The sequence below is a fragment of the Macrotis lagotis genome, chromosome 1, assembly GCF_037893015.1.
Source record: "Macrotis lagotis isolate mMagLag1 chromosome 1, bilby.v1.9.chrom.fasta, whole genome shotgun sequence".
Classification (NCBI taxonomy): domain Eukaryota; kingdom Metazoa; phylum Chordata; class Mammalia; order Peramelemorphia; family Peramelidae; genus Macrotis; species Macrotis lagotis.
In genome coordinates this window covers 396,274,952-396,301,998 of record NC_133658.1, presented here as the reverse complement: position 1 = coordinate 396,301,998, position 27,047 = coordinate 396,274,952, and the positions used below count along the sequence as shown (strand labels likewise).

General features: G+C 36.1%; 2 protein-coding genes across 13 annotated transcripts in view; one reads left to right on the top strand and one right to left on the bottom strand.

The window, feature by feature from the left end:
- Nucleotides 1-5,842, bottom strand: part of FAM114A2 (family with sequence similarity 114 member A2) — a 33,906-nt gene extending 28,064 nt beyond the window's left edge. For 2 of the 7 annotated variants that reach the window (XM_074212555.1, XM_074212561.1), the window contains exons 1-4: nt 5,267-5,534; nt 3,685-3,929; nt 2,690-2,789; nt 1,275-1,364 (exon numbers count right to left, since the gene is read on the bottom strand). In XM_074212555.1, the coding sequence (XP_074068656.1) occupies nt 1,275-1,364; nt 2,690-2,789; nt 3,685-3,929; nt 5,267-5,348 (517 nt within the window). In that variant the 5' untranslated portion in view covers nt 5,349-5,534. The other 5 variants (XM_074212557.1, XM_074212558.1, XM_074212556.1 and 2 more) reach the window with 5 other exon arrangements.
- MFAP3 (microfibril associated protein 3) lies at nt 5,605-25,905 on the top strand. Of its 6 annotated transcripts, none has more exons than XM_074212563.1 (5): nt 5,605-5,952; nt 8,062-8,130; nt 14,322-14,814; nt 21,875-22,605; nt 23,694-23,983. In XM_074212563.1, exons 3-5 carry the CDS (start codon nt 14,520-14,522, stop codon nt 23,763-23,765), a joined length of 1,098 nt encoding a protein of 365 aa, XP_074068664.1. In that variant the 5' UTR covers nt 5,605-5,952; nt 8,062-8,130; nt 14,322-14,519; the 3' UTR covers nt 23,766-23,983. The 6 variants fall into 6 exon arrangements, with proteins under 6 accessions (XP_074068664.1, XP_074068667.1, XP_074068663.1 ...); XM_074212565.1 differs by lacking the exon at nt 5,605-5,952 and adding an exon at nt 6,074-6,461; XM_074212566.1 differs by lacking the exons at nt 8,062-8,130; nt 23,694-23,983 and adding an exon at nt 24,992-25,905.
- Nucleotides 25,906-27,047: the final 1,142 nt, after the last annotated feature.

The following is a 27,047-nucleotide window of genomic DNA, read 5'->3' as shown; positions in this document are numbered from 1 at the left end:
TGACTGAAAATGAAAGAGATTAAAAACATGGGTAAGTGGATGAGTGATGATGCCCTTGACAGTAATAGGGAAGTTCAAAAGAAGGTTGTATTTTGGGAAAAAATAATATATTCTCTTTTGGAACATACGTTGAGCTTGAAATTTCATCCTAAAAACTCTGTATAACCTCAGTGAGTAAGGCAGAAATATACAGTGAAAAGTAACCTCCAAAAGGTATATAATTCAAGAAGAATGAATCTGCATGAAGAATGAATTTCTTCTGTAATATGCCCAAGGAGTAATTATCCAATTTCTGTTAGAATGCATCTAATGAAGTAGAATGTACTATCTGGAAAGCAGCTACTTTATATTTATGGTGTCCCAAAAGTCCCAGTGAAGTTTTAAGCTTTAAGATTTTAAAAGGATCAGTGTAGTTTCAAACTAAGCTTAAGAATGAGACTAGGACTTTCAAGATACTGTATTATCTCATTTGATTCTCACAATCAACTCTGTGATGTAGATGCTATCAATATTTCTAAGATAATGAACTTCAGGGGTGGCTAGGTGGTCCAGTGGATAGAGCACCAGTCCTGGAGTCAGGAGTACCTCAGTTCAAATCCAGCCTCAGACACTTAATAATTCCCTATCTGTGTGGCTTGGGCAAGCCATTTAACCCCACTGCCTTGCAAAAACCTTAAAAAAAAAAGATAATGAAATTGAAAAGATAATGAAATACCCTAAACTTGGGTATTCCTGACTCCAAAGCTAATACTCTATCCACAAACCACCTGGACAATTATTCTTTTGAGCAACTCTAATAATTATTAAGTTTTTCTCTAATAGATCTAAAAGCTCCATCTCCATAGCTTTCAACCATCAATTATACTGCCCTTATGCAAAACAAATATAATTCTTCTTCCACATGACATAAAAATATTCAAATTTATCAATCATGCTAATCTAGACTAAATAACTCCAGCTCCTTCAACAAAGTGTCATGTGATACAGGTTCCAGACATTTCTCTATGGCCACCTCTTCTAGAGGTATTCCAATTAATATCATTATATTAAATTATGTAAATACAATATAAAATATCTTCTCAGAAAAAGAGTCTTTTTGGAACCAACCACATTATACTCGAAACATACCAAAAATTAACACAATAAAAATATAATCTACCACTATGATAGTGCATTAATTCCTGTTGCAATAAGCTATTTGCTAAATCAATGATAACTTCAAGTTTTCTAAGAAAGTTTCTAAAAGAAAGTTTCTAAAACTTCAGTATACTGACCTGCATTTTGAGCTTCAGATGAAATTTCGGTGGGACTAGGGATGCCAAGGGAAGTCTCTGCTTTCTCAATGACATTTGAAATGCCTAGCCCTAAATGAGAGAAAAATGACACCTCTATTACATTTAAGTCATCATAGCCACCAAAACTACATAAATAAATAGCAAAGTAAACCTAAATTCTAAATGAACAATTCAGATTTTAAAAATCAATACAATAGGTAGGGCAAGTTGAATATATGCTATTCCAGGTTACCTGGCTTACCTCTTGTAAAACTTAATTCTTTTATTAGAAAAAAGTAATTTTCTGGTCAATGTGACCAGAAAGGATAATGATAATTGTTGGAAGGGTTGTGGGAAATCTGGGGCACTATAACATTGTTGATGGAGTTGTGAATTCACACAGCCTTTCTGGAGAGAAATTTGGAACTCCTCCCAAAAGGAAAAAAAAAAAATGTGCATACCCTTTATCCAGCAATACCACTACTGGGTCTATACCCTGAAGAGATGATGGAAAAGGGTAAAAACATCACTTGTACAAAAATATTCATAGCAGCCCTGTTTGTGGTGGCAAAGAATTGGAAATCAATTAAATGTCCTTCAATTGGGGAATGGCTTAGCAAACTGTGGTATATGTATATCATGGAACACTATTGTTCTATTAGAAACCAGGAGGGATGGGAATTCAGGGAGCCGAACCAGAAAAACACTGTACACCCTAACAGTAACATGGGGGCAACAATCAACCTTGATGGACTCGCTCATTCCATCAGTACAACAATCAGGGACAATTTAGGGCTGTCTGCAATGGAGAATACCATCTTATCCAGAAAAAGAACTGTGGAGTTTGAACAAACTCCAAGGACTATTTCTTTTAATTTAGAAAAAAAATTGATATCTTATTGTCTGATCTTGTTATCTCTTATACTTTGTTTCTTCCTGAAGGATATGATTTCTCTCTCATCACATTCAATTTGGATCAATGTACAACATGGAAACAATGTAAAGACTGACAAACTGCTTTCTGTGGGGGGTGGGGGGAGGGAAGTAAGATTAGAGGAAAAATTGTAAAACTCAAAATAAATTATTTAATAAAAAAAGAAAGAAAAAAGAAAGAAGTCACTTTAGGATACTAGAAATTATTAGATCTCAGACTACTGGTAAAAATTTAGTAATTCCTATATTACAATTTGAAATCTATTGACCAACTAAGAAGTTAACTACCTAATGTGCCCAAGTTTTCTTCTTTTAAAAAATATTTCACTGAACTCTTTACTTTTATATCACAATCATTTTCTAATATTCTGTATATTTCTTCATATAATGAAATTTTTTCTACAAAGCTAGAGGCACAGAAATTATAAGGATGTTTGCACAAAACTCAAGCAACAGTTAAAAAAAATTACTTCAGAACTTACCTACAGTGGCTACAGTCGCTGAAGCAGAAGAAAGCAATGACTTGCCCCAGTTTCCCCAGTATCCCCAACCTGTTTGGGGTTCTTCTTTAGAAACAGGATCCTATTTTTTTTCAAACATGTAGGAAAGAAACAAAAACAAGAGAGAAAACACAAATGTGAATACGAATGCCTTCTATTTTTTTTTTGCATTATCTTTCAGAGTATACAAATATCAGGGGTCTCTTAATAGCAAAGCAAGTATAATTTGATTAAAACAATGCCTAATGAACAAATGATATGACATATCCAAATTACTTTATGTATATTATTATTTGATCAACCAAATTCCCTGAAATAATAACAATAACAATATCTATATAACAATACTGTGCTAATCGTTTTACAATTATTATCTCATTTGATCCTCACAACAACCCTAGGATATAAGTGCTTGTTATTCCTATTTTACAAATGAGGAAACTGAAGGAAATAGTGATTAAGTGACTTAACAATAATATAATTTATATTATTTCTCCCACTTTAAGGATGGCAAATAAAACTTAGAAATGTGTAGTGGTTTGCTCAAGTTCACAGAGTTTATAAGTAAAGAAGCTGATACTAAAACTCAGGTCTAGTAATTCTGATTCTAAATAGTAGCTTTTATTATTTTTTAAATTTTACTTAAAACAATGGGGTTAAGTGACTTACCCAAGGTCATACAGTCGGGCAATTATTAAATGTCTGAGGCTGGATTTGAACTAAGGTCCTCTATGACTTCTGGGTCGGTACTCTATCCACTGCATCACCTTACTACCCCCCAATAGTGACTAATAAATACTGTATATCATATTGCCTTTCATAAATGAGTACATAAGGGAAAATCCTTTAAGAAGTAATAACATTAACCATTTAATTTTTGTACTTTATGCAAGATTTCTTAAGTGCTAGAAGATATTAAATAGTGCTTATATAGTCTTTTTCAGATTTTTATCTTCATATTAAAAACAGCACTCTACCTTGCCTACAGATGTCAGTCCTTCATCAGGGAGAACTTCTGAAGTCACAGGTTCACTGGGAGGTTTTGTTTCAGGTCTTTTACGAGTAGGGGCAATAGAATCTGGTACAGACTCTTGCTTGGCACTAGGGTCAGCATAATGAGGTTGTTTGTTTGTCCCACTGCTTTCACTCTCAAAACTAGAAATTTCTTTTACTGTTGCCATATTCTTTACACCATCATTTTCAGACATGATTAGAACATCTCCTAATAAAATATACCAAGAACAAAAAAATCAAGATTTTTTCATTTAAAATTATAAATAACTTTCTGGGTAAACACTTTAAAAAACCTTTTTCACAAGTCATTAATAAGTATAAATATACATATACTTTAGTAATTTCTTTTTCTTCATTATTAAAGAGGGAAAAGTAATTCAAAAAGTCCCTGAGAGAATAGAAAACAACTGTGATTCTAAATCGATATCTTCAATTTCAGTAGAGGGAAGTTAGATGTCAAACCAGATTTTGGAATAGATGTGATTTTCCTGTCTGTTTCCTGTACAATTTATCAAACTTCCCTCTGTAACCTGCACTCCCCTATCATCACCAAAGCAAAGTTCTGTAACAAAAAAAATTAAGGTAGGTATGTAAAAGTATAGTTTACTTCCCAGAAATTGACATTCCTACACCAGGAAAATAAAGCAAAGGTACAAAATTAAATTCTACAGGCATAAACAGCTAAATGTGAACTATAGAATCAGACTCATCTGGAAACCAACTCAAAGGTCATTTGGTATAAAGACATAAATTAATTAGCTAGGACTGCAATCTTTTAAGTCTCCACTCTGCCTAACACCTTATATGATTATATATCTTTGAGTCTCAGATTCCTCATCTTTAAAATGAAAAAGCTGATCCAGATGATCTCTAAGGTTCCCATCCACTGTAATAATCCATACGCATGAGTGAAGAGTTCTCTCTCCACATCCTCTAGAGTAAATGTCATTTAATCCAGTTTCATCTAATTCAATAATTAAAGAACTACCCAAAAAAGAAGAGGTGGAAAAGATCTCATCACTGAAGGTCTCAAATGATGGGCAACTTACTAAGTGAAAGGCCCCTCCTATTTTTGGACTGTTCTAATGGTTCAATTTTTCTTTATGATAACCCAAATTGTCTGCCTATTATTTCCACTCTGAACAGGTGCTCTGGAGTTTTGTAACAACAAATGTAATGCCTCTTCCCTATAACTCACCAGATACTTAAGAGCCTAAAATCAGAGTTGAACCTTGTGTTTAAGATTTCTAAAGCAGAAGCTAGGAAGTAGAATCTGGCTTGGGTGACAAGAATTAGAAGTTATCAGAAAAACAATCAGGGAATCATAGACTCATCACAGGTAAGAGATGGCTAAGTCCTAAGAGATCATATTCTAGGGCTGACTCCTAGTTTTCAGAAAGAGAAACTGAGTCTCTTAAGCTGTTTGTCCTTCATTCCCAAAGTGGACCATGACATTAGGGAGATGATGCCACGACGGGCAAGTGAACTGGTTTTAAGTGATGGAGGGCTGTGCCAAGTCACCAGCCTCGCTTTCTCTTGGGATACCTCCTAGGTCCAGGGGCCACATACGTATCTGACTAGAGACCCTGGCCTTTGCCCTAACTGGCTTGTTGGCGCCGCTGTTCATCGGTAAGCCGCGGGGGCTGAACAGATGTAGAGTGCTCTACAGTGTGGTGTTTGGTCTTCACATAAGCCAAGAGGCGGTGCTGCTGCTGTCTGCATTACAGAGGCTGGCAGATGCTTCCTAAGGGAAGGGGGTGGCAGGCGCCCGCTAAGGAAGTCTCCAGGCTGATGATGGGCGTCACAGAGACCCGGGGCTGCGCGCCCCGCCCCCACACGCACGCACGCGGCGCTGACGTGCACAAGGCCGAGAAGCCTCTCTCCCTTCCCACCGAGAGCCCCGCGGGGCGGGGAAGGGGGTCCCCCACTCCACCGGCCGCTGCCTCCCACGCAGCCCGTCCCTTCTCTCCTTTACCATTCTCCAATCCCAGCCTCGCCACCCCAATCCAACTCCCCGGTGGAGGGGGGGGGGGGTCCGCACCATAGAGAACCGCCGCGGCCGACCCAAGCGATCCCTGGCGCCCCGGAAGTGGACTGTCACCTCCGCGTCGGAGCGGAGGGAGGGCCTCAGCTTCCAGGGCGACTTCCGGCCGCTCGGAAAGTGCTTCCGAGGGCACCGCTGCCGAGGCAGCCGCTGCCGGAAGGAGCCTCGGTCGCCCGTCCCGGGGCAGGTTGGTGTTTCTGTTGGAAGGTGGGGAGGGGGGTCGGTTAAAGCCGGTGAGGTAACGGCCGCGCGAGCGCGGGAGCGCGCGAGCTAGATGCGGAGGCGGGAACGGAGCCCCTTCCCCTGCGTCGTCCCTTGGGTCTGGCCCGAGGCCCCTCCTCGCCTGTCGGGGCGGGGGAGGGGCGTGTTATGACGGGAGGAGGAGAGGAGCCCCGGCCCCCAGACTGGCCGGTCCTCGGCCCTTCCTCCCTCTCCTCCTCTCTCCTGCCCCCTACCGCCTGATGGAACCTTTGAGGGAATCAGGTTCCAGAAGGACAAGATTGATTTGACCGCAAGGAGATCTGCATTTTAAATTAGAAGACCTTGCTTTCATTCGCTTCTCTTGACCTTCTTTCTGAAGCGTTGTCCGGATCTCCTTTGGTGAAAACTGGTTAAGACGCCCAAAATCCTGGCCGGGGTCAAAGGTTGATTTTTTTTTCTATTTTTTTAAAGGATTCAATCTGGTCGAGATTAGAGGTATATTCTTTCATTTGTTCCTTTAATTTTCAGGAGTTCAGTCTTTCATCTCTTCCTACCTGAATTACACACTTTAACCCGCCCCCAGGCATTCTTGGAATCTTTGGTTTCCTGGAAATGGCTCTAATGTCATCTTTTCTAGAAAGATTTTCCTGAACCCTCCATCTTCCTCCCTCCCCACCGTAGTTGTGGGCATTTCTTTCCTCAATTCATCACCTATATGCATAAATATGAGCTTGTTTTATCGACTCAGCCAAAATGTAAGCTCCCTTGTGGGGAGGGACTTTTCATTTTATCTTGGTACCTTGTACTTTTATAGGTGCATAAAAAAGCATTACTTGAATAGAATGAAGATGCTTGTATCTTTCCAGTGCCTTGTGCTGTGCTCTGCACGCAATAGGCATTTGCTGTTTGCTATAATTGTATTGCAGGGATGTATCTAGATTGCCTTCAAACTGTAGATTTAAAGTCTTAATGGTAAAATTATAGCTTTGTAAAAATGAACCTTAGAGATCAAAACCCAGTGGTTTTTAACTTCTTTATGTATAGGGCTTTTTTTGGCATGTTGATGAAACTTAAGGACATCTTTTTTTTTCTTTCGGTTTTTGCAAGGCAAATGGGGTTAAGTGGCTTGCCCAAGGCCACACAGCTAGGTAATTATTAAGTGTGTGAGACCGGATTTGAACCCAGGTACTCCTGACTCCAGGGCTGGTGCTTTATCCACTACGCCACCTAGCGGCCCCAGGACATCGTTTTTTTAAGATTTTATTTATTTTGAGTTTTACAAATTTACCCCTAATCTTACTTCCCTCCCCCCCCACAGAAGGCAATTTGCCAGACTTTACTTGTTTCCATGGTTTATATTGACCCAAATTGAATGTGATGAGAGAGAAAGCATATCCTTAAGGAAGAAACAAAGAATAAGATCAGACAATAAGATAATCAGTTTTTTTTCCCTAAATTAAATAATCCTTGGTCTTTGTTCAAACTCTACAGTTCTTTCTCTGAATACAGATGGTATTCTTTAAGGACATCTAAGAATTTTTTTTTAAATATATAAAATACAGTAGAATTTCAATGAGACTCAGTGTTAAAAATCCTTGATCTAGTCCAATTCTTTACTTTTTTGGATCTAGAATCATGATATTTGTTAGTTTGTGACAGACTTGGAACTGAAATCCAAGTCTAGTGTTCCACTTCCAACATTACCCCACATTAACATAGTTTCCCTAGTGTTAAGAGTGGAGTGTGTTTTGGGTTGCCAATAGCTTTCTCACTGCAGACTTGATCAGAATTTGGAGAACTTGTATGAAAAACCTCAAAACCTGAAAAAAAACCCTCAAAAGTAGTCACTGTAACTGATCACAGTTTGAAAATAAATTTGAAGGGACTTTTTTTTTTAGTGTATTGTGATTATGATGCAGTTTTACAACTTTTTTAGGTATTGGGATCATGAAGCAATTTAACAACTTAATTCCCAGGATAGTTCTGAGGAATAGGTTTTTCAGCTATCTGATCCTCATTTTTTTAAATGACAAAACTAAGACTCAGGAAAGTGACATGACTATCTAATAGAATAAGTATTTTCCTTATTTTACAGAGAAAGAAACAATGCTTCAGAGAGAGATGAAAATCTTGTTTAAGGTCAAGAGAAGAGAATTAAACCAAGGTCTTCTAATTTAAAATCCAGACTCCTTGTTTTTTTTTTTTAAACTGCATCTGAATGCTTTTTTGGCTGATTAGTCATATCTAACTCTCATTGACCCCATTTGGTGTTTTCTTGGCAAAGATACTGGAGTGATTTGCCATTTACTTTTTCATCTCATTTTACAGATGAGGAAACAGGCAAGTGACCTGCCCAGGGTCACACAAGTATTTTGAGTACCGAATCTGAACTCAGGACCTTCTGACTCCAGGGCTAGCATTTTCTGCACTGCACCACCTAGTGCATAACAGTTATCAGAAGCATTTAGGCACTGGGGTTTCAAAGGAAGGTAAAAGATGTCCTTCTCAAGGAGCTTACAGTCTAATGAGGGAAGCTATAGGAAAACAACAATGTAAAAATAAAAGCAAGATAAATTGGAAATAATCAACAGAGGAAAGGCACTAGAATTAAGAGGAATCAGGAAAAATTTCCAAAAGCGTTGGGATTTCAGCAGAAACTTGAAGCCAGAATGTAGAGATAAGAAAGAAGAGCATTCTAGATGTGAAGACAGCCAGTGAAAATACCCAGAGCTGTGAGGTGGAGTCTCTTTTGAATTGAAGGAAACCAGTGTCACTGTGAGGGGAAGTGGGAGGAGGGGCATAAAGTATAAGAAAGCTGAAGGTGTGGGAAAAGCGGATTATGAAGAACTTTTAATGCAGCAGAAAGATTTATATTTGATCCTAGAGATGATAAGAGAGCCCACTGCAATTTATTGAGTAGGAGAGAGGGGTATAATATGCTCAGATCTGTAATTAGGAAAGAAAACCACTTTGACAGCAAAAAGGAGGATGAGAGATTTGTGACAGGCAAATCAGTCAGTAGACTATTGCAGTTATTCAGGTCTCAGGCAATAAGGACCTGTACCAGAATGGTTGTAGCATGAGAAAAAAAATAAGAAACATGTTAAGAAGATTAAAACTGACAACAGATTGGATATGAGGTGGAGTGGATGTGAGAGAGAAGAAAAAGTTGAGGATGATACTTGGGTTGAGAGCCTGGGTGACTGGGAAGATGGCAGCACCCTCAACAGCATTAGGAAAATGAGAGGAGGTTTTTGTGTGGGAAAATAAGTTCAGTTTTAGACATGTTGAGTTAAAAATGTCTTTGAGATGCCCAGTAGACAATATATAGCCTGGAAGTTAGGAAGGAGGTTGGAGAAGGATAAGTAGATTTGAGAATTATCAGCATAAAGATGATAGTTGGGAGCTGGTGAAATAATGAAATGAGACAGAATGGCGGGGGGGGGGGGGGGGGGGGGAGAAAAAGATCCCAAGACAGAGTCCTGTAGGATTTGTGAGTTAGCAGGCATAATCTTGATAAAGATCTAGGAAAGGAGACAGAAGAGTGATCAGACAGGAAGAGGGGGGAAATCAATTAGTGTCAAAGGCTACAGAAAGATCAAGAAGGTTGAATTAGATAAAGCCATTAGATTTTAAAAAGAAATTTTTGGTAACTTTGGAGAGAGTAGTTTCAGTTGAATGATGAAGTAGAAAGCCAGACTATAGGGAGTTAAAAGTGAAAGGAAAGGAAATGAAGGCACTTTTTATTGTCCCATCCTTGTTTGACCACTAAAGAAACGTGAGATGATAGCTTTAACAGGGATGTATGGATAAAGTGACGATTTTCTTTATTTTTTTTAAGAGACCTGGGCAAAGAGAAGGAAAGGTTGAAATTAATAAGAACCTGGAAATATATATTCCAAAATATTTAGCATCTTATCATATGCATATTATATGTATGTAAGAATATATATATATATATATAATAGAACAATCTTTACAGAATGATACTTAGATTCCTTTCATCTTTTTAATCAATTTAAAGCTATCCAGAATTGCTCTCCAGGGTTAAAATATTCTGTATTTCTTTTCTATTTAATTCCATTGCACTGAAGTGTTATATAAGTGGAATACTATTTTACTCCTATTAATATATAGGAACTTGGTAAATGAGACTATTAATAGCAGCAAGTAGAGTAACTTGGTATATCAGACTAAGTTTAGGTCAGATCCTGTTAAGTATTTACAAAGTAGATATGTTTTGACTTTATGAAACCAGACTATTTTCTTCATGAAACCATGCCTCAGGTATATTCATAAATGTGTATAATATCTATAACTACTTATAAAAATAATTAGAAGTCTCCAGTTTAGAAATTGTTCATTTTCCAAAGGTTTATAAGTTGGAGAGATTAGCCTCCTTCTCTATAGCTCTATAACAAAGAAATAAAACCACTGAGTAGCTATTTTACAAGGGAGACAGATTTTTCAGATTTATAAAAAAATTGCAATTCTTAGCAAGTAGAATTGCCCAGCACTGTATTAGGCGGCCAATTTAGGAATGAGGTCCCTACCTCTGGAAGTGTGCAAGGAGCAGGGTGAAAATTTTTTTTGGTATATTATAGTGTTGGTTCATGTACCAGATCACTTAGGTTGCACTTAGGATTTATTAAGTACTTACTTGAACTAATTCAAATATTTTCCAACCCAAACTGTACTAGAGTGATAAAATATTTACATTTTCTGAAGTAGATTGTTCTTAACTCTGAAGCTTCAGACTGATGTTTCTCAGTATTAAGGATCAAAAGATAGAGAGGGGAAGGATGACCCAAGATAGTGGAAGGATGACCCAAGATAGTGGAGGAGAAATTTTATTGAACTTTAATATAAGCTTTAGGAAATAGGAATCTTTTTTGTACACCAGTAAAAAATTGCCAGAAATAATGGTTAAACAATTAGATTAATACTTCAAAACAAACACATTTTTGTTAAATTTTGCAGTGGGATTTTTCTCCACTTTTTAATCTCATATACAGCTATTTCTACTATATTTTAGGCTAAGTAAGCTTTCTTGAAATAACAGGAGACACTAACCTGCATTTATAACAGTTTACATGAGAAAATGGGTTTTGAGTTATAAAAAAAGCAGTCATTGAGGGCACTGCCATTCTTCCATCACCGAGGATCACAACCTCAGTGTCATCTTTGACTCTTCATGCTAACCCCACATATCTAATCTGTTGCTACATAGTTTCTTTACAACAACTCTTTTATACTTCCCTTTTCCACTTAGCCACTGCCCTGGTATAGTCCCTCATCACCTCAGTCCTATACTATTAAAAATAACTTTTTGGTTGGTCATGTTTCATTTCTCTCTCCCAATCCATCATCTACTTCTAATCTCCTTCCAAAGTGGATCCCCTAAAGGACAGATCCAATCAGAGCACTCTGCACCCTCACTCAGTAAATTCTAGTGGCGTCCTCAGGATCTATTATAAAATCCTTTTGTCTCTTAAAGCTCTTCAGAACCTGACCCCGTGTCCCATCCTACTTTAACAAATCCCCCTACTTTTTATTCTATTTAAATAACATAATCTACAAACTAGGGATAAATGACACCTTGCTTATCCTCACAGGGACATTCTGTAGACTCTACATATCTGGAATGCTATTCCTTCTCACCTTCAATTCCTTAAGCTCAACTCGAATCCCATTTTATTCAACTTGTCTGCTGATGTCTTCCCTCTAAGATTCCCTTCCAGTTTTGGATATGATTTTTTTAACATGCAATCTTCCCCTTTAGAATTCAAGCTTCTTAAGGGCAGAGACTGTTTTTGTCTTTTATCCTCAATTGATTAACTCAATGTCTGACACAGAGTAAAAGTAAATAAAATGTTGAGCTCATTTTTGAGACTCATTAGCTATGCCATTTTAAAAATTCACAACTGGTCTCAGATGTCTTTTTCTTTCTTTTTTTTAGCCATTACAAGGCAATGGGTTTAAGTAACTTGCCCAGGGTCACACAGCTAGGTAATTATTAAGTCTCTGAGGTCAGATTTGAACTCTGGTCCTTCTGACCCCAGGGTTAAAGCTCTATCCAATGTGTCACCTAGCTGCCCCCCAAATAGACTTCAGATAGGAAAAGTGATGGCATTTATCTGAAGTAACTGCAGGATAAGGAAGGAAATAGAGAACTCTGTTCAACAAACAGATATCTGAAGTCTTTTCCTGTTCTAATGCTCTATAGCTGTTCTTACTATGTACATAATACTTCAGTAAGTAAAAGGTACAAATACAACACAATTTCCACCTCTACTACATCTCCTGCCACTAGAGAGCTTACAGTCCAGTAATAGAACATTTTACATATGGAAGTAGGAAATGAAATATATGGGAATGTACAGGTGAGAGAGAGCTTCGAATTGTGATTGGAAAAAAGTGGAGAAATATATTTTGTCAGGATTAAGGGGATAGTAGGGAAATTCCATTCTCATTTTCCATTTTCCACTTAGCTAGCTTAAAGAGGCCTCTAAGTGGGTAGTAAGTATAAGCATTCTATGTATGCAGTCAGTTCATAAAGGCTCTTTGCAAAATAGAGTTCTTGTAAGCATCTTTCCCCTCATCTGAGGCTTAGAGAAGTGAAATGACATACACTCACACAGGAAGTAAGAGAAACAGTCAGGATTGGAATCCTATTAAGTTCAGCACTTTCCATAGGAAGGACCACATTGATTTTACCATTTATCATCTCATTATAATCAAACTCTTAGAAATGTCAGATACAATAAATGTACCCCAAAGCTCTCTCTTTTTTCCCATGTGAATTCCCGGCTTTGGTTTTCTGGAAATGACTGACCTTTTTACTTCGACGGTAGTTCTGCTTTTCTCTTGAATTTTTTCACATTTTCAGCGAGAGCTTATTGCCTAATACTCAGTTCCCCAAGTGGCAAGAAAATTGAGGAAGGTAAAATTTAAGCGAAAAGAAGAGGTTCCTGGGATAGTAAAATATGATTGTAGACTTTGAGCTTAGTATTTGATTTTTCTCTTGTTGCAAATATTATAAATTATTCATTCCTGATGAATAGAAAAACTAAAATTATCCATGTTCCTAACATTTTGTGAAAAATAACTTTATACCTTTGGAAAAATGATTACTTATGTTTTGTATGCAGTATTCTCTGTTAAGTAACAAAATGAAACCATTTCAACTATTTCATTATTAAGCTACCCAGAATTGCTCTCCAGGGTTATAATATTCTGCATTTCTTTTCTATTTAATTCCATTGCATTGAAGTGTTAATCAGTGGAATACGTATTTTACATGTATTTAAATGATTCATTGCTTCTCAGTGCTATGATTATGAAAGAGTTCTGTTGACTTTGTTTTGATATAACAATAGATAGCAAAAATGTACTTTCAAATAAAGTATTATGCTAAATATTTTATTTAGTATCTGCCTTCCATTATATATTTTTGTCACAATGAATTGTATTATGGAATGATAGAATTTTTTTTACCTGGGAGGGACCTTCAAGATGATTTCATTTAACCCATTTGATAAAACTGACCAAAAATCACAGAGCCTATATTAGCAAACAGTCAGCCCTATGAACTTTAGACCTGAAAAGGACTTTAGAAATCATATATTTCTGCCCTCTCATTTTACAGATGACAAAATTGAGTCCCAAAGCGAACTTGTAGAATTATCATGGTATAGCAAAACCAGATTTTAGAATCCAACTCTTCTGAAGGCATTAGTGATCTTCTTGCTTTACCATGTTATCTTTCTATAGTGAGATTTTTCTTCCTCCTTTGACTCTTATTTATATTAACAAATTTCTGTGCCACATTTTAAGTACTTCATATAAATACTTCTAAAACTTTATAATTTTAATTCCATTGTACTTTCAGTGGCTCTACTGAATATATCAATGGTATTAATCTTTGTATTCAAAGATTTACAAAATGAGACTACAATGTGACTCTAGCCTACCTTTTTAACCTTATCTCAAATTGCTTCCTTTTATATAACACATTCCATGTACCATCATACTTTGGCTCTTGCTTTTCCCTTTTCCTATACAATGCCCTCATATCCCACCCTCTTCTATAAGCTTTCCTTTAATTTCTGCAGCAAGAAGTGAACTCTCATCTGCTTTCACAATATTTTTTTATTCTTACACACTTTATGCTAAGTAATTAGCATAATTTGAATTTTTTTCTGGGTACATATCACCCCACACACAGTCCTTTGAAGGCTGGTAGTATGTCATCTCTTTGTCACTCATTATTTATTGTACATTATAGGTGTTTATTGTTTGTTGAATGATTGATATATCTGTGTCTTCTAAAGTTTAATTATGATTTTCTTCTAGGTTAGTTCCTGGTCATCTCTATTAAATTTGAAGATTTCACAAGTGTATTTGAGATACATCTTTTCCCCAGAGATTGTAATGCCAAGTAATAGATGTACTCACTCCTCTGAAGACAGTACAGATGTTCTAGCTTCCTATTCAGTTTTTTTGATTAAGGCTTCAATTTCAATGAAAAGCACAAGTTCTTTCTAATTTCTCATGAAGCCACACTATTGCTTGTTCACTCTGGTAGTAAATGCCATTATTCCTACTGCATTTTTCCTGGATGATGTAGAAGACAATGGAACAATAGCAGTAAAAGCAAATCATACTATTTACAATGTCTCTTTACACCCAAACTTTGAAATCTCATCTAATTCCCACAGTAGTGATGATTTCATCATAGCCAAAGAGGGAACCAGTGTTTTGATTGAATGTCTTCTCACCACCAGCCATTATGAAGATATTCTTTGGTACAATTCCAAAGGGCAGTTGCTTGATCAGGAGGAAGAAGGTAAGCTTTGTTAAACATTGATCTATTTACTCTCTTCATCAGGGGCCTATTATGAAATAGCATACAGAGAATGTATAGATAAAGCTTAAGAAACATTTGAAACAATTAAGAAACCTTGAGAAGAAAGAAAAAAGTAAAATGTTGAACTTGGAGAACAGGGACCCAGGGTATACATTCTCTTCATTCCTGCAAAAATATGTAAGGTTAACATTCCTTATGGAAGACTTCATTATTGCTAGACATTCTTCATTCTGGACAAAGTCCCTTTATTAAATCACAAATTGGATAGCAGAAATAATAAACATTATTTTGTCTTGTTAGTAGGCATCTTGATGCCTTACAATTGGCTGTCTGAGTGTTAGTAACCCCAGGAAAATCCTGGAAAGATAAGCACATGCACTCAAGTTTACAGTAGTTCACTTTAGACTAACATGGGAGGCTGGGGTGCCTGGCCCTTGGGTACAATAATTATGGACCTGGTACTTGAAATTATCCTCCTCTCCATGATTTTCCTTAATATTCCATGCTGTACAGTGAGCTCCTGAAGTATATACTTGAACACAGTTTGTACTTCCTCTTTAAATTCCATAACCATGGCATGAATATTAATTATGTATGTCATACAAGACATTTGTATAAAATAAAGACATGGTCATTTGTAATAAAGAAAAAGCTAGGGAGTGACCAATTATTTTATGTTGAACATAGACTAAACAGAAGTGTCACAGGAACTAGGTTAAACATAAGTGAAAATGTCATAAAGTATTTAAATAGCATTGAAATAGCCTGCCTAGGCAGCTAGGTGGTGCAGTGGATAAAGCACCGGCCCTGGAGTCAGGAGTACCTGGGTTCAAATCCGGGCTCAGACACTTGATAATTGCCTAGCTGTGTGGCCTTGGGCAAGCCACTTAACCCCGTTTGCCTTGCAAAAACCTAAAAAAAAAAAAAAAAAATAGGCTGCCTAAGGAGATTATTTAACTGGCTTCCCAGGAGAGTTTTAATATACTCATCTGTGTGGAGGGGCTTGCCCAAAGAGTCTAGTCTTCCCTAAAATTCTATAACACTCACAAATTTGACAATAGATATTCCCCTTGCTTTATTGTCTTTTCCATTGCTCTTTTAAAAACTACACAAATGTAGTATTTAATGGAATAGATTGGGGTTTTTAAAGGGAATTTTGCTTAACTTACCTGTGGTTTCAATGAAACCACTATATTAATGTTTCCCTGTCATTGCTCATTTGCATCTCTGCTCAAGAGAGGATAGCAAGAACTTAAGCTGTTGTACTCACCAAAATAAATATTATTCCTGTGACTTAAAGGTTAAATTCTGAGCTCCTAAGCTGAATTTTCAGAAAGGTTCTCCCCTCCCCCCAGTTGTTATATGCCAAATAATTTTTTTGTTACCTTTTCTTCCATTCCCCCCCCCCCCCATCATGCAAGGTATCCTAAGCTAGTATTTATATCTGTAGAGAAAGAAAATGTATCAGACAGTAGGTGTTCAACCCTCTTTTTTCAGACACTTTAAAATAACAACCAGAAGAGGACTTGATTTTCACCAAGTTAAAGGTTTTTAGCTCTTTATAGATAGGGTTCCATATAACCAACAAAACCCAGGAGGAAGAGACAAAAAAAGAAATTCCATTTAAAATAACTTCAGGCGTTATAAAAAATACTTGGGGATCTATCTGCTAAGACGTTCAGGTACCAAATGACCACAATTCTAAAACGCTTCACACAGAGCCAAACCAATAATAATAAAAATGACTACTGCCAAAATTAATTTACCTAATGCCATATCAAAAAATCTACCAAAAAATTACTTTATAGAACTAAAAAAATTAAAATTCATCTAGAAGAAGAAAAGGTCAAGAATCATTCTTTTTTTTTAGGTTTTTTTTTTTTTGCAAGGCAAATGGGGTTAAGTGGCTTGCCCAAGGCCACACGGCTAGGTAATTATTAAGTGTCTGAGACCGGATTTGAACTCAGGTATTCCTGACTCCAGGGCCAGTGCTCTAACCACTGTGCCACCTAGCTGCCCCTAAGAATCATTCTTAGCAAGAGAATCATTGGGGGGGGAAATGTTAAATAGATCTACCAATACCAGATCTCAAACTCTTCTTATACAGTGATATCATCAAAATAGTTTGATCCTGGATAAGAAATAGAATGATTGTTGAATGGAATGAAACAATATACAGAAGCAAATGAACACAATCACGTAGTGATTGATAAACCCAAAATTGCTAACTTTGGTCAAGATCTCACTATTTAACAAAAATTACTGGACAAAGTAGAAAATAGTCTGTCAGAAATTAGACCAACATCTCAAGATAAGCTCAAAATGAATATATATTTTTGATGTAGTGATATCATAAATTAAGAGAGCAGGAAGAAATTACTTGTCAGATCTATGGATAGAGGAAGAATCTGTGATCAAACAAGAGCTAAAATGGATAGATTTGTTTACTTTTGACCCAGCTACACCACTCTTGGGTCTATACTCCAAGGAGATCAAAGAAAAAGGATCCATATGTTCAAAAAATATTTATAGCAGGGGTTTTTTTTTTGAGATGCAAAGAATTAGAAACTGAGGGTATGCTTACAAATTCAGAAATTATGTTAAAAAGTTAATGGGGGGTAGCTAGGTGGCACAGTGGATAAAAGCACCGGCCCTGGAGCCAGGAGTACCTGGGTTCAAATCCGGTCTCAGTCACTTAATAATTACCTAGCCGTGTGGCCTTGGGCAAGCCACTTAACCCCATTGCCTTGCAAAAAAAACTAAAAGAAGAAAAAGTTAATGGAAAAAGTTTGAAAGTAATGGAATAAATACTATTGTGCTGTAAGAAATGAATTGGTTGGAGCGGCTAGGTGGCACAGTGGATAGAGCACCGGCCCTGGAGCCAGGAGTACCTGAGTTCAAATCTGGCCTCAGATACTTTAATTACCTAGCTGTGTGGCCTTGGGCAAGCCACTTAACCCCATTGCCTTACAAAAAAACCTTAAAAAAAAAAGAAATGAATTGGTTTCAGAAAAGACTTAAACTACTTCAAAGTGAAGTGTGGAGAATATTGTATATAGTAACTGCAATACTGCAACATGATCAACTGAAAGACTTAGCAACTCTGATCAGTACAATGCTATTTACAGCTAGAAAACCAGTGGACTCAGAGAATATTTGTTTACTTTATTTTTCTTTTGTTTTCAGAAGATGACTAATGTGGAAATGTTTTACATGGCTTAATATGTATCATGAGTATTGTATTTCTTGTCTTTTCAAAGGGTTGAGAAGGGTTTTAGGATATGAATTTGGAACTGAAAATAAATATAAAAATTTTAAAATACATTGTTTCTAGGAGAAGAATAGGATTTTACTTACCAGTCAACTTAAATACAAAATGATTGTAATATAGCGGAGCACTAGATTTGGTGTCTAAAAATTTAGTTTAGAATCCTCGCTTCGATGCTTGTAAGTTAATTTATGTGTGGCTTTGGTCAAGTCATTTTTCTGTCCAGGACCTCAGTTCCCTCTTTTATACATTGGAAGTTGGACTGAATGTTCCATTTAGAGCCTATGATCCTATAGACAACTCCAAAATAAATATTAGCTTCAGAGTAAATGATCAGCTATCCCAAATTTCCCTAAAATATTGTATTTACTCTTAATAACTGCTATGGGCTATTACATATAATGGCTAAGCCAACTTCTGAAAGAGGAATCTTTTAAGAAATATTTTCTTCAGAGCTTAGAATTTTACTATTAGAAGAATTTCTGTACCCTTTCCTTTTCCATTTAAAGGGAGTCAGCTCCCAGCCAGGTATCTTAGAAGGCTTTAAATGGTTCTACAATAATAGTCTCCAAAATCATAAGTAAGACTATATAACCCATCAGTCAGATGGTGTATAGACAGTATAGACCATGAGTCTGACTCATCCTTTCTTTTTTTTCTTTTGTCCTTCCTATCTCACTCTGTTTTCCTTTTTATTTCCTCCATCAATTTCATCAGGTATCCCTTTCCTATACCTAATTATTCCTTTCTCTCTTCACAAATAGAACTATAGCACATTTTTTAGGCCTCTTTCCAGGCTGTTATGGGAAATATAAATACCAAAGTGAGAGGAATTGGAAAGCACTGAATCCAGACAAAATCTAAAATCTGAAGTGAGATTTTCTGCAAAACCCAATGTGGACAGAGAAATCAAACCTTGCACAGCCTCATATTAACCCACTATTCACCACTAACAAAATTTTTTTCTGAATGACTGATTTCCACAGAATTAGACAAGTTTGTCCATATAGTTAGTTGTCTTCTAAGAGTAGACCTGTCAAGTGGAAAAAACATTGATTTGGATTAGGAGTTTGTTTGGTCTAGTTCTAGCTCTGCTCTGTGATCTTGAGCAAGTGATTTATATTCTCTAGACTTGACCATCCTCAGCTTTAAATGAGGGGAGAAAATTTAGATATTCTCTTAAGGTCCCTTCCAAATCAAATATTAGGACTCCTAAGTGGAATACAAATTTCATTTTCCTACCTTTACTAGGTTTGAAATTATATTGGCTCAAGTTAATGAATCTTAATAAGATTAGCTTAGATAATAGCATGTCAGTCTGGTGTGAGACTCATAAATCTTTTGTGATCAACATGTAAAGGACAGGATTTAGAATTATTAGAGGAACAATTGATAAATAGACGAATTCCTATATTGGAATGCTCCTTGCAAGGCTCAAATTTCAACAGAAAAAGTAAAATGTTAAAGGAAAAATGTTCATATTCATAGCTTCATGTGTCAGGCCAAAATTGTGGCAAAGCAAAAGACAGTTGCAACAATTTTTCACTCCATCCTGCCATTTATTTGCAACCTGTGCTTTTTAGAGATTAAGAAATCATGTAGGAATTATGAAAATCAATTCAAATGGTTATACACAATTGTCATACTTTGTTTTTACCATCAGAGTTTTAAGTGATAGGGTCACCAAGGCCAGCTCTCTTCCAGCATGATCTTATAACATTATCTCTAGGGATGGAAAAGTCTTTTCCCCAAGGCCACTTGTTCTGTTATTGAATAGTTCTAATTGTTAGGAATTGCTATTTTATCAGTCCACGATGTGCCTTCCTTGAATTTCTACCAGTCCACTGCCTCTCTTTCTGCCCTATTCTCACAGAATAATTTGGTGTACCCAAATTTCAACAGAAAAAGTAAAATGTTAAAGGAAAAATGTTCATATTCATAGCTTCCTGCTCTATGACATGTTTTTTTCTTGAGTATATGAAGAGATATATTTTTAAAATAAAGTCAGGCCAAAATTGTGGCAAAGCAAAAGACAGTTGCAACATTTTTTTACTCCATCCTGCCATTTATTTGCAACCTGTGCTTTTTAGAGATTAAGAAATCATATAAGAATTATGAAAATCAATTCAAATTGTTATACACAGTTGTCATACTTTGTTTTTACCATCAGAATTTTAAGTAATAGTAGGGGTCACCAAGGCCAGCTCTCTTCTAGCATGACCTTATAACATCATCTCTAGGGATGGAAAAGTATTTTCCCCAAGGCCACTTGTTCTGTTATTGAATAGTTCAGATTGTTAGGAATTGCTGTTTTATCAGTCCACAATGTGCCTTCCTTGAATTTCTGCCAGTCCACTGCCTCTCTTTCTGCCCTATTCTCACAGAATAATTTGGTGTACCCTCTTACAAATGGCAGACCTTCAAATTGATTTTGTCCTGTTCCACCACCACCCCACTCTATCTCCTCTAGGTTAATCATCTCCTCTAGGTTAATCATCCTCAGTTTCTTCAGCTAATTGTGAAGGCATGGATTCTTTATATATAAATCAAATGTATGTCTACATACATTAATTAGATTTAGGAGATGTGTGATCTAGAGTTTAAAAAGGACTTTTATACTGCCTCTAGGCTGTTTATTCCCAGTGACTTCTGGACAGGCAGTTGTTTTGTGTTTCAGCATGTCCAGAGAGGGCAACCAGAATGTTAAGGAGAATTAAAACCATTAATAGGGTCAGTTGAATGAGCTAAAGATATTTAGTCTGAAAAGAAAAGATTTAAGTGGTAAATGACAATTGTCATCAAATATCAAAGGATTTCTAGAGTTCTTCTTAGCCCCAAATTGTAGAACCATTGCATGTGAAATTAAAGGTAGCTAGAGTTCTTCTCAATATGCAAGAATTTCCTGACGATGAAAACAATCCAGAAATAAAATGGGTTTCCCCTTCATAAAAAGTTTTCAAGAGGAGATGATATATAATACTTGCTCTGGAAAAATTCATGCTGGAAGTTGGATAGATTGGAATAGATGACCTCTTAAATCATTTCCAGCTATGAAATTTTATAAATTCTGTTAAAATTAAGTAATTTGTATTTTGAAAATATTATAAACTCCTTAAAAATCAATTTTGGGGGGGCAGAGCTAGGTGACACAGTGGTTAGAGGACTGTCCCTAGAGTCAGGAGGACCTGAGTTCAAATCCAGCATTTAATTCAGGGAGTCATCCTCTGAATTGCCTAGCTGTGTGACCTTGGGCAAGTCACTTAACCCCATTGCCTTAAGTAAATTAAAAGAAAAAAAATTAATTTCATCATCAAAATTTTTTTCTAAGAAAATCACCTATAGTCTTTACTGTATCAGAATAGCTTACTGAAAACTGATCAGTGATGTTGTCCCCAAAAAAGGCATAGCCTCTGATTTTTCTTTGGTAAACAATCTAACAAATTTCTAAGTTTCAAAAAAACACGAAGACTAGAAATCATATTCATTGTCCACCAGTGAAGCATCTGATAGCTACAAAACCTATTAGCGTGAAGGATCACATTTTCAGTTTGTGTTCAGATTTTCATTTGTCTTCTGCCAGGCTTCTTTTTCAGCCCAGACTTTTGAGTCCATAAACCTTTGGGTTTATTTTACTCAAACATGTAGACCTTCCTTTGTGTAGAATATTTACACAAACTTTTTGTATTGGATTAGTATTTAAAAATTTGCTTGTTTAATCATATCACACTTTACAATGCCATTTAAAAAATTTTTTTTCCCTTGAATTACTAGATGGAAAATGGTTGATCTTCAAAAACTACCTGAATATCACCAGCATAACCTTTGCTGACCGTGGACTTTATACTTGTATAGTTACCTCTCCAGTCCATGCCTCTTACTCTGTCACTCTAAGAGTTATCTTCACTTCAGGAGACATGAGCATCTACTACATGATTGTTTGCCTGATTGCCTTCACAATAACTCTTATCTTGAATATCACACGTCTGTGCATGATGAGTAGCCACCTTCGAAAGACTGAGAAAGCCATCAATGAATTCTTTAGGACAGAAGGTGCAGAGAAGCTTCAGAAGGCCTTTGAGATTGCTAAACGCATCCCCATCATCACTTCAGCCAAGACTCTGGAACTGGCCAAAGTTACACAGTTCAAGACCATGGAGTTTGCCCGCTATATTGAAGAACTGGCGAGAAGTGTTCCTCTTCCACCCCTCATTCTTAATTGTAGGGCATTTGTAGAGGAGATGTTTGAGGCAGTGCGGGTAGATGATCCTGATGACATGGGAGAAAGAATCAAAGAAAGACCAGCCCTCAGTGCCCAAGACAGTATCTATGTCATCACTTCAGATATTGGGCGCAGTAATTCACCAGAAGGAGATTCAGAAGATGGCTCCCTGAATGAACAGGGTCAAGAGATAGCAGTTCAGGTTTCTGTTCATCTTCAATCAGAAACACAGAGCATTGGTACAGATTCTCACAGCAGCTGTCATTCTAACCCATCCGAAGAGGTAGGTTCTCCTGAGCTCAACTCTTAACTGCAAAGATGGGGCATCTGAAAGTTAGCCTTTGATCTCATCACACTACAAGGGGAAGGTATCTAAGAGAACACAACTATTTCTGTCAACATTGACAGAAATTACTGGGCTTTTTTTGCAGAATGAAAATTGCCAAATTTAATGGGGGGGAATTCAATTTTTCCTTATTTGATATTTCTCATTCACAGTTGTTAGCTTCCCAAATTTTATTCAGGCAAAATTTTAGAGCTGGAAGAGATCTTAGAAATCAGTGTGGGAGCAGCTAGGTGGTGTAGGAGCAGCTAGGTGGCGCAGTGGATAGACCACTGGCCTTGGAGCCTTAGACACTTAATAATTACCTAGCCTTGTGGCCTTGGGCAAGCCACTTAGCCCCATTGCCTTGAAAAATCTTAAAAAGAAAATCAGTGTGGCATAGTGGAAAAATCAGACTAGAAGTCAGCTCTTGTTCTTCTATTGATTAGTTCTATAACCACAATTACTTTACCTCTCTGACCTCAGTAAAATAAGCAGTTCAAACTGATTTCTCTTAACCACTTTCCCTTAGCCATCCTTTCTAAACCAGCAGAATTTTTAACAATCCCAATTTAAAAAATCCTTCTCTGACTCTTTCACTACCAATTTAGGATAAGGAACTAGATCTTGATTTTGTTCCTTTTTTTTAGCAATCTACCTGTGATGCCATGATGCCAAGAGATAGGATTTAAGAGTATTTTTTTCTCCATATATTTCATCACATGAATAATGAAATTGCATGTGCTTGATTAAATCTATATGATGAACTATGCTTGTATATTTGTGAATATACAAGATAAAATACAGATAAAATGAGAGACTTAATTTTAATCCATGAATAACTCTGAATAAATTGTTCTATTTTGAAAGGTGCATTATATCTTTTAGGGTACCAGGTTATCATTTAATGCACTGAAGGAGTAATTTATGAAATGGTTCATCCACAAAGCTAATTTCACCTAAGAAATATTTTCTTTGATGTTTTATTTAAGTAAGATACTGTGTTTCTCTGGTGTAAATCATGACATATGGATTTTTAAATTTTTCAGACTAATTTTTTTTCAGGTATTCTGAACTTTGGAAAGATTGTGTGGGAAAAATTCCATTCTAACCAAGAATAAGGAACCCAGTTTCTTTTGTCTATGAAAATCGAAAAAGTATCTATCCTTAGTCATTTAAATATGGCACTGAAGAATATCTTTCCACACCTACACCTTCCCCTTCCTCTCTCTTCCCCTCACCCTATTTTTGCATTTGGAGACAGGACTGCTTTAGTTATCAATTAGAAGAATTTTGAGAGATTTATTAAGGAGTAATAAACCTTTAATTAAAAAAATAATGAAGTCTATGTTATGTTTACTTTCATATTTTGAAGAGTCAGTTATTTCATTGATGTATATATATCTTCCACCAACTTAAAGTTGCTGTGGCCAAAAAAATTCATTATCTAAAAGCCAGCCTTTTGATGATAAAAAAAAAGCCTTTCCTGAATTTTCCTGGGCTTATTGAAAGACAGACACATAATCTATCACGGTCCCTTTCAGTTTAGTAGAGCTTGCTATGGGGTATCAGATCCAGGCTCAACTATATGACATATGGTGAAGCTATAGCATGAGGATTTTTCTAGCCATTTGTATTACTGTATAAAAATAAAATACCATTGGCCTTGGAATTGTCTCAAAGCATGAATTTTATAATGTGGGATTTGTGGTTCAGCTGTATATGTGAAGCATTCAGATTGCATTTATTATTTGAGATGTGGTGTTATATCTTATAAAAATGGTGTATATATATATATATATATATATATATATATATATATATATATATATATATTAGTTTCAGTTCCTGAAAGTACCGTGCCATATTATTTTAAGAACATGACAAGTAACATGATATAATACCTCAGATTTCTCTCATTGGGTTTCCAATTATTGAAACATACCTAGAAAAAATTGTTTCCTAAGGGGAACTTTTAGAGAAGATTTGATCAGGATTTAATTGCTGGTTTCAGAGGAAGGAGGGCTGAAAAAATAACCTAATAAAGTTCATCATTCCCTTTGTCTTGGTTAATCAAAAATAACCCATCTGCCCTAGATAGGAACAGATCCATTTGTAGTTATTATTAAACACCATTAAGGGATAAAAAGAAATGATGCATCAACATTTAGTGAAATGTTGACTATTATTAGCCAATGGCCCTATATTTCTACAAGTATTTTTTTCCCTATAGATTTGGCCATGGAGCAAAGATTTTTGCTTTTGAACACCTGAAAGTTTCTGTACACTTATGTTTTCCCACTATTAGTCACCTGATAGAATTTTTAAAAATGCTTTTTTTGTTTAGATGCCCTGGTACACTCTGTTTTATGTTCTTTGACCTAAGAAGATGCAACTTGATCAGAAAATACATCATTTTCTATAACACAACTGCCATGTTACAGAGAGCAGCTTTATATGGAATATTTTGATAGCAGAAATTGGAAGTATTTTAGGAATGCTGATATATGGTCTATGATTAATGTCCAACAAAATGCTACCCCAATTTTATGAATTGTTTTTCCTGCCTAGTTTTAACAATAAAATAATATGAAAGATTGCCAATTAAGCATCAGAATATTTTGAAAGTATACAAGAGGAACTTGGTTTTGAAGGAAATGGGACTGGATAATTGTGAACACTCTAAAGAAGAGTAGTCCTTTTGGCAGTTACTGTAGGTTAACCTTTTTTAAGCAAAGTTGTTGTGTTAGACAACCCCTCTCCCTTTTCACCCCACCAGCATTATAATTACATGAAAATATATTGAGCAGAATTATATTATGAGGAATATTCATAGCTTCAGCTCAAATTCAAATCATTGTATCTCAGGCAAACCGAGGTTTTTATTTTGGAATTTTCCAATATTGAAGTTCAATTACCACATTAGTGACAGCAAATGTTTGATCTGGGCAATATTATGCCAAGTAGCCCTACACTGCTTAGCACAGGTTTTCAGGAAGAAGAAAGCATGTTTATTATTATTTTCAGTATTTATTCATATATTGTTGGTTTTTAACTTTTTGTAAAATTCTTAACTTTCTGAATTAAAACTACAGTTTTTGGACAATCACTGTGGTGTATTTATCTTTTTAGCCCAACTTGATTTTTAAATAATATAAAATACTGTTATATAATATTTCTAAAATAGTTTCATTGTGAGCATTTGTAATTTTTAAATTGTATTGTGATTTATGAACAACCAAAAAAGTCTATAATTGGTAAGCTTACAGAATAAATTTTGCAAAAAAAATGAAGCATTTTCTCTTTTTTTCTCACTAAAATCCAGTTTGTGTGCTGTTCAGTTTGTGTTATTAGGTTTACCCTAATCTTTGTACTTAAGTGTTGTTATATTGCTGATTTTTAAGTTCACATCAGTTTTTATATATTTTTTTAATTGTTCATAATAGTAATTGTTTATGATAGGATGATATGATATGCTTTGATTTATCACAATTGAGTAAACCATTTCCTAGGCTTGGATATATTGTTTCTAATCTATCTGGGATGGGGATGGATAATAATCCAACTGGGCATATTTTTTGCAGATAGGCACTTTTTTGTGTGTTTTAATGATAGCTTTTTTTAATTTAAATTTATTTTTATTAAAGATATTATTTGAGTTTTACATTTTCCCACAATCTTGCTTCCCTCCCCCCTCCCCCCACCTAATGATATCTTTAGAATATACTTGTAGCCCCTTCTGAGACAGGTTTTGTGATTCAGTTTCATAATTGTTTTCCAAAAAGCTTGCACAATTGATATGGAAGGGGGAAGGTGAGAGGGAATGAGGGAGCCTTCATTCTCATCAGAAATGGCTCAGAAAGGAAACAGCATACATACTCAATAGGGTATAGAAATCTAAAAGAAAAAGGAAAGAAAGGGAATGGGGGAGATGAGATGGGGATGTAGGTGATAGAGGAGAGAGGGTAGATCATGAGAAAGAATAGTCGGTTATAACACTTTCTTTTTTACTTTTTGCAAGGTAGTGGGATTGAATGACCTGTCCAGGCCCAAGGGGTTGGGTGGTTGCTGGGTCTCTGGGGTATGATATAGGCTTGGGACCTCTTGTCCCCAAGGCCAGTGCTCTGTACACTGCACCACTTGGCTGCCCCACATCACATTTTTGAAGAGGGACAGAGTGAAAGGAGATAGAAAATATAATAAATTGGTAGGGGGGGAGGAATGGATACAGGGAATTACAATCAGCAACAGCAACTGTGGGAAAATATGGAAGCAACTTCTCTGATGGACTTATAAAAAATGCAATCCACCCCAGAGACAGAGCTGATGGTATAGGAACATAGACTGAAGTACATTTTTTTTTCTCTCTCACTTTATTTCTCATGAGGTTTTTTATTTGAGGG